The 8228-nt window shown below is 38.3% G+C and overlaps 1 protein-coding gene and 1 non-coding gene across 2 annotated transcripts; one reads left to right on the plus strand and one right to left on the minus strand.

Annotated features, from left to right (window-relative positions):
* Window positions 1-1265: 1265 nt before the first annotated feature.
* Window positions 1266-1337, minus strand: TRNAD-GUC (transfer RNA aspartic acid (anticodon GUC)). The gene has a single exon. It is a non-coding gene; the product is annotated as a tRNA-Asp (tRNA).
* Window positions 1338-6813: 5476 nt separating this feature from the next.
* On the plus strand, window positions 6814-7976 carry LOC148299244 (uncharacterized). The gene is made up of 2 exons (XM_088276270.1): window positions 6814-7223; window positions 7437-7976. Exons 1-2 carry the CDS (start codon window positions 7120-7122, stop codon window positions 7729-7731), a joined length of 399 nt encoding a protein of 132 aa, XP_088132396.1. The 5' UTR covers window positions 6814-7119; the 3' UTR covers window positions 7732-7976.
* Window positions 7977-8228: the final 252 nt, after the last annotated feature.

An 8228-nucleotide genomic window follows, 5' to 3' on the forward strand; every position in this document is an offset into this window, starting at 1 on the left:
AGAAGTTCAGAGAAAAAGTGCTCAAGCTAATTGCGAACGAGTTGCCCATTGATTACTTGCAATCCTTAAAAGTCAATGGCTCCAATATTATGACTTATAATGGTCATCCGCTCGAAGCAGTCACCGAACCCACCAAAAGTAAGGTTAGCCTTAAGCAATAGATTAATACAAAATGTTTGAGCAGTTTAGCGAAGCCAAATTCAAAAAATCCTTCAATTAAATATTCTAGGACAAGCTCGAATATAAGCATCACCATCTCTTCAATTCAACCAACCACAAAAGGCAGGGCGACGGCTGCCCCCCTCCAGTATAGCACATATAAATCTCAACGTTCAGCAACACCCCGATAACTGCAGTCCACCTCAAAGAAGACAAAAGATAGGTGAAAACCTTGTCCTTGCCGAAACTCATCATTCGCAAACATTTATAAGAGAAAAGTAATTTCGGAACAAACCCTTCCACAATGCGCAAAAAAAAGCCAAAGAAGATTGTTCCAATTGACGAAGCAGCAGCCATTATGAACAGAATGATGCTGATAGGCAACTACTCAAGTAACATAAAAAAATCTGAACTTTCGCTTACTAAGTAGAGCATTTTTAAATACCTAAAAGAGTATTATCTACGACCCAATAGAATCATCGAGTTTCTTAGCATTGCCACCGTAGAAAGATACGAAACATTCGCTAAAATTCCTCTAAAGCTGAAGCTAATGCCAAACTAGCATATCTTATTCATGATCTTTCTATTTTACGATAGCAATAACGACGGATATATATGCAACCAGGACCTGCTCAAAGTTTAGTAAATTGGAAAGAAATGCCCATTGATACGCGAGGACTATCTGCTACTCAAAAATAATGCCCACAAAATAAAGTTTGAAGACACCATAAGCCATAAATAATTATACAAAATGCCCGAGCTAACTGAGACAAAGTATTTCAATTGGCGGAAGGTCAATGAGCACAATGATGCCAACCCTGAACAGAATTAAGGCGACAACGAGTAGAAGCAAGAGATCAAGGAATACTTCAGACACTTGAATCGTAAAAAAGTACTGATTCATTATGAGGGCTTCAAGAAGATATTTGGTAACGAAAAACCCTTTTTGTGGTATGATTTGCTATGGAGGATCAGTGGCATCACATTTTAGGGCCTCAGATACTGACATAACCCAATGTTCATACATAATTAGTTCATTATTCATATTTCATTGAGATGCAGTCAAGGGATAATGCAATTGGCGTTTATTAAAAAGCGGCAAAAACCTTCGCGACCGAGAATTGAACTCGGGTCTCCTGCGTGACAGGCAGGGATAATAGCCACTATACTATCGCGAATTAGCTATTATCCATATAATCTCTACTGATTAAAGCTGCTTATGAAGATTTGCCAATGATGTAGTATTCGTCTGCTCTCATCATTCACTCCTTCACTACGAATTGATATAAGCGTGTTTGAATAATTAAAATTAAATGTCAAATGGCTAAATAATTGTAAGTATTGTAAGTATAGGCTATTTTAAGCACTTATAATCTTACGACAATATAGATGTTAACTTTGAAGATCGAATCAAATCAGGCTTCGACTTCTTCTCTTTTTCGTTTGACCTTCTTCTCATACTCTCCTTTCAATTGTCTCAAGGTCTTCTCGGTGTTCTCGTATTATCTTTCTATCATAACTCTTTATTCTTCGAGCCGTATGGCCATTTATTTCATGAGCTCTTGCTTATGGCCTTCATCTTTGAGATTTTTCTTCTGCCGTTTCAGGTCATTTATTTCGGAGATTAGCTCCTCGTTTTGGCTCATAATTCTTTTATTGTCCGCTTCGTGAAGTTCTATCGATTTTTTGAACTTTTATTTGAGCCCCTTGACTGTTGACTACAGATGGGCTCTTTATTTGATGAACTACTTTTGCTGGTCGATTCCATCCATTTTCTTCTTGGACTCTTCCTGCACGTATTTCCGATGCAGCTCCACTATTTTGGCCTTCAAAGATTTATAATCCTAATATAAGCAAAAGAAATACCTTCATGCAGTTTTGATAGATTTCGCTTACATCATATTCGAATGATTTGATATAGGCATTGCTGCTTGTTTCTTCCTAGGCGAGTATTTCAGCCTCTTTATCCATACCATTTCGCTTAGAAACCAAATCCTTGACGATCAGGTTCATATTGTCGTTCGTCCTTCTAAAGTGAATGATTTAGGAGTTCATGTTGGATATCTGTTCCTTCATTTTGGCGATTTCTTCTTCCCTCGGGCCAATATCTCTTTTCAATTCTTTAATCTTATAATCTAAGACGAATTTGAATTTCTATAGCTACTGAGTCTTTTTCTTGAGTTAGTTAATTCGGGTCATTTTATCTCTGATCGTCTTCTCTCTTTCTTAAATCTATTTCGCTTGTGATTGCTTCTTCTGGACATTTTATTCATGCTTTTGCTTAATCTTTTCTATGTCTTAATGGGTGTGCTTCAACTTGTGATTTTACTCTTCGAGCTCGCGCTCATGTCGATCGTAGCTTTGCCGCTTAGCTCTCTTCTCGGATTCTGCTTTTTCATTTTCCTTGCTGAGATCTTTTATTATTGTCTAGTTTTCCTCCTTTTTGAACTTTATGACTTTTTCGGCCTAATTCTCAGCCTTTTCCTGAGCCTCTTCATATTTGGCTTTGAGTTAGTCAAAGATAGTCTGGTAATGCAACAAATCTTATTTTTCTTTGGCCAACTATTCCTTAAACTTTAGCTATTTTCTTTGTTTGGCTTTGATGTGGTTGCTCTTGAGGTTTTGGATATACTCATTAAACTTTTTATTTTATATTTACCTGGTCTTTCCTAATTAGCTGAACCTTGTTTGCTCCAGTTGAATCTTGTCTGAGTAATCTTTTTCGACCGCTTCTCTCTTTTCGCGATGTTCGATTTCTAATTTTGACAGCCTCTTGATTTGCTATTTTTCCATTTGCGAGATAGTTTCGACTTATCGATCGTATCGTTATTTTTCGAGTTTTTATCTCTAATTGATCTTAAAGTTCCATTAGTTTATCATTCGCTCGTTGTCTGCTTTGGATTATTTCTGATCCCTGTCCCTCTTTTCTCTGGCGCTCGAGTTCTGGGTTTTGAGTTCTTCAAGCAAAGTCTTATTCTGTATTAAATTCGGCTTGGAGTACAAAAACTATTAGGAGTAGTCAGGCAGCTCGACTTTTACTTTTAAATCCTTCTCTTTGATTTCATAAATTATGAGTTCTCCCTCTTCGCCCACTGAAAACAAATGATTATCATCAGGAGATGCAACTATTTTATTTATGTTCGAAAAGTGGCCCTGAATTTCATAGGTCTCTTTTGATGTGAAAGGGTATCGACAGTATCTAATAGAAGGGGGCAGTATGACTCCTGTGCTCGAGGCGTTGAAGGTTGAATAGAAAAGAGCCCGCCTCGAAGCCAAGAACAGAATCTTGGACACATTGGCATAAGTTGCAATTTTGATCGGCTTTTGCGTGACATTGTATTTCGAAAGTTCATCTCTTAGATTCTCCTGTTCTTTATCCTTTTCCTAAATTAGATTCATATAATACTGATCTTGGAGTTATTTTGACTTCGTAAATGCATTTGTTCTCGTCACTGACTGAACTCGCAAAAATTCCACTCGCGTATACTGTTCGCTCATTAATTAGCCCTTGCTTCTCATCTTTCCCCACAAAGATAGATGAGATTGTCTTCACGGAAAGCCCAGGCACTGACAGAATCTGTAGCTTTACAGACGGATCTTCGAGCTTATAAAAATAGACATATCCATCTGATGTTCCAAGGTATATTGCTAAGTCATCTTCATCCCATGTCATTGTTTGGAATTTACCGGTTTGCGCTTTGAATTGATAATGCGGGGGCTGGTCCAAGGTATAGAAGTTAAATACTTGGACCATAACATTGTTCACAACAGCAAAAAGATGCCCGCCATTACTAAATTTGACCTCATAACAATTCTTTATCGGCAAATCTTTGTAACTAACCAGCTAATTTTATAAGATATTCAGTAGTCTGACTTTGTCTGGGAACGAAACAACTAAATGCAATCCTGAAGGATGGAAAGATAAACTTAATGGCTTTTCCTCAAAATTTTTAACTACCTACAGAGTATTTTTTTCGAGAAAATTCCAGATTCGGACGGATCGATCAGTTGAGCATGTCGCCAGTAAGGGCTTTCTCAGAGATATGTCTAATCCTGTGATATTATCTGTATGAAAGGACTGTAAAGCATAGTCAACGACGCTCTCCTCATTCTTTTCGAGTGTCATCTTTAAGATGATGCCGTTATTGAAGCCTATAAAGACATCATTTTATTTCGGAGTTGTAATCAGGCTTGTAATCCTCCCTCGAAACTCCTTGAGAGCAAATTTTCTCTCACTCCTCACATATAAATTTTTAGGGTCTTTGGAGTCTGTTTTTTCATACAAAAGAAGCATTCCTTCAGAGCCACCTACAAGGAAGGATTTATTGGAGTTGGGTAGATACAGAAGAGTTTCAATAGAGTAGTTCTCTCCAGGACTGCTGAAAAATACGGCTTTGAACTCGCCGTTGGCCGAAAAATACAGAAGATCTCCATTCTATGTCCCAATGATCAAGCTGTCTTTCATAATGCAATAGGAGGTAAAGTGATAGCTGCCTTCATTTATTTACCTCCTCGCAAAGGGAGAGTCCTTGAGGATCAATTTTTCTTGAGTGATTTTGAAGAACTTCAAGTTTTATCTACCCATTGCAACGAGCGTGTCTTCCTCCCGATAAAAGAATATTTGAGTGAATCGGTCATTGACCATAACAGCTTTTTCAGTTTTTTCCAGGGCGTGGATAAAATATTTCCCCTTCTCAAAATTCCATTGCACAATTTGATAATCAGGGCCAGAAGTCAGCCCAACCAAGAACTTGGGGTCCGTAATTTAATTTCCATTGAAGGTGAGGCAAATGATCTTTTTGTTTTTTATTTGCCCTGCCGCGAAGGACTTCCTCTTCAGGTTCGGATCGTTGAGGTCGACTAAAAATATGACAGGTGTTAAATCGGTTTATTAAGACCAGGCAAAGTATCTCTTATTTTGACTTTGAGCCATGCATGTTATTCCCCTCGAGCCAGGCAATGCCATAATAAAGGATTGGGTTTTATCATTTTCGTATGAAGCGCTGAGTGTATTCAGGGCTAATGTATTCGCAGATGGATATATTAATCTGTTTTATCGGTTTGGCCCTGAATCAAGGAAGATAGAATTCTTTAGTCCTCCTCGAAAGTGGGAGATGAACTTGACAGCAATGGCATCTTTCAGATTCTCTGAGTGGTCTTCCAACTTTGAATATGGTTGCATGTCTCAATTTAATAAGTTACAAAATCAAATTATATTTTTATTGAGGAGTCTCTCTTTCATCTAAGCATGCACTTATAATCAAAACACACTATAATTATTATCCAAGGGTTTAAATTTAGCAGGAATGGTTTCATTCGCTTGACCTACAGTACGAAACAAGAGTATATGAATCGAACGAAGAGTATGAGTGTATGCTTGCCATATGAAGATCATTGAAGCTTATCAATCTTATTTTAGGCATAGAAATTCCATAAAAAGTCGTGGACTGGGATCAATACTTTCAGAAATCTGGTATTTTCAGACATGACCTCTTAGTATTATGGATCCTTCTTTTGCATAAAGACCTCATACATTCTTGTTTTATCTTTGGAAGCCGTGGCGTAGATTGCTATTTTGGCTGATTTCTGAAGTAGCCACGGATGATTCTTCCCGAAGGCTTCTTCATAAGCTGTGTTGAAAGTGGTGGAAAGGTCTTCCTTCGGGAACTATTTGATCCGAGAAAATGTGACTTTCAGGAATGTTAAGAGCCACATCATCCTTAGCAAATTTCTTGCGGTGGAGCTATAGGTCTTGTATTAAGGAGGAGCGCCTTTGTTTTATTTGCCATTTTTTGAATTATATAGATGCAGTTTGTTCTCCATTTCCATTTTGATAAAACTAATGAGCCCAATAGATCCTGGCAATTTTAGATTATTAGCTTTCAAGACTTACGATTTAGCCTTGACATCGTTAAAGGCCATCCCTAAAAAGGAGTTAACTTCATTGAATACGAAACAGAATTGATTCAGAAATTAGCAAAACTAGTGCAGAGGTACCTCTTTATTCTTCTAAATATCAGTGCAAATCTTCTCAAGGCATTCAATTGTGTAGTCGAGATTGAACGAGTTGTTCATCAAGTTCGGGTTGGGTTGGTTTTATGATTGCATTGATATGTGCCCTTCCGATAATTTAATTTTTGAATGCTATAATGCATGAAATATTGAATAGAAAAGAAAAACCTGAAGCTTTCCAATTTAATGGCCCTAAATATCAATTTATAAGGATCAACCCAATTGGTCCTACAGAGTAAACAGACATCGGCCCATAAATTCTATTATCCGCAGTAGAATAGATATATGATGCGTGGGTTATATAATAAAGATCAGTCAATCAGTAGTTGATAAATATTAATTTATACGTGTGGGCACTTCGCCTATTCGGATAATAATCAGATGATAAATCGAAAATTTCAGAACTGCTTATGGATAACCTTTTTGACAGTCTTAGCTGTTCTGTTCGCATCTGCCACTATCGGCGAGTTCACAAAGTCTAGCACTATTCTCACCTATAACAAAAACCATGACAAAATACAGGAACTCAACAATAAAACAGTCTAAATCGTGAACCAATTAGTCAAGACTAAATACTTTAAGATTCTGCGCTTGAACATTAACTCGGAATGCCCAGGCTCATACACTCAAAGGATATGCAAGTCGAAGAGCTGCTCGGTTTGTCGGTGCGATGAGAAGGATATCCCGATAACTTGGATGCGCACCGATCGCATCGATTCTAGTAAGTTCACAGAGCAGGATACTGAGGTTTGGGCCAGCGAGAGAGAGCACTCCATTGAAAACACGAACAAGAGATGGATTTGGCATGTGTAAGACGAAGAAAACGACCAAGGAGAGTATTTCGATGTGGATCTCAATATCGAGTCATACTCTGGGTATAACGGCTCGTCTATATGGTCGTTGATATACGAGAAGAATTGCTTCAAGGGCAAGCACAACTACGAGCAAATGTGCAGGGAAGAGAAGCTCCTCTACCAGATTATATCCGGCCTCCACACTTCCATATCCACCCACTTATCAAGGTACTACAAGAACATCACGTCGAAACCCTAGTGGGCAGATGTCTCTTAAAATTCATAATTCTACTTCAATCACAAATAGTACTAACTACGCGTTTTAAGCCACCCTGATCGTATTGACAATTTGCTGTTCCTCTACTAACTGCTGATAAAGTCAGTGAAGGAAATGGTCCCCTTCTTGAAGCAGCATAAGATAGCATCGGACAAGATATCAGATGACCTCAAAGCAACCATGTTGATGTAAAGCTTTTTGAGGGCAGTTCAAGAACATGGGGAGGGCCTCGGGGAGCTTGAAAACAAAAACTACGGGATGTTTTCGAGTTTGAATGACCAAAAAGAAATCCAGGAGAAAGGATACTTAAAAAACTACTTCGACGACAACCACATCAAGCAGTACCAAAGGTTTATTCACAACATCTCCCACATATTGAATTGTGTGGAATGTGAGAAGTGCCGGCTATTCGGGAAAATGCAGACTTATGGGCTCGGCACTGCGCTCAAGATCCTGCTGGGCTACAAAGAGCAGCTAAAAAGGAACTAGCTCGTCGCGATGATAAACACTCTTAACAAGATCTCAGTATCTGTTAATACTTACTTCGAGTATTACACCAAATTCAGCCCCCCTAGCCAAAGAAAGCTCCGACATCGCAAGAATTAGGACACATACATATTTGTGAAAATTATAGGCAGCTGTGGTCTAGTCATGCTGCTTTTTCTTGAAGTAGTCTCAAGATGGAAAGGCTCGCAGAAAATGAATCAGAAGCTTAGCTCAGCTTTTAAGGGGCAGCGCCAACTTAATATCAAAAATTTATGAAATTTGCCAATTTCTGCTTATAAGTATGATTTTAGCTGATATCATGCTATGTGTTTGCAAAACTTTATTGATAGTATAATGCACTATAGTATTATAGTCTTATAAATGTTCAGGATTCCTTGAATGAAATGGTTTCTCATTAATAAATAGGGGTTGGGGTTGGGGTTGGGGTTGGGGTTGGGGTTGGGGTTGGGGTTGGGGTTGGGGTTGGGGTTGGGTTGGGA

The sequence above is a fragment of the Brachycentrus maculatus genome, unplaced genomic scaffold (assembly GCF_059751285.1).
Source record: "Brachycentrus maculatus isolate JH-2025_06_01 unplaced genomic scaffold, ASM5975128v1 h1tg001270l, whole genome shotgun sequence".
NCBI classification, from domain to species: domain Eukaryota; kingdom Metazoa; phylum Arthropoda; class Insecta; order Trichoptera; family Brachycentridae; genus Brachycentrus; species Brachycentrus maculatus.

Bases quoted from the DNA above. Each gene is read 5' to 3' on its own strand.
- LOC148299244 (XM_088276270.1), top strand. From the start codon at position 7,120: ATGTGCAGGGAAGAGAAGCTCCTCTACCAGATTATATCCGGCCTCCAC. The intron at 7,224-7,436 runs GTGGGCAGATGT...GTTGATGTAAAG, and splicing joins AACATCACGTCGAAACCCTA to CTTTTTGAGGGCAGTTCAAG.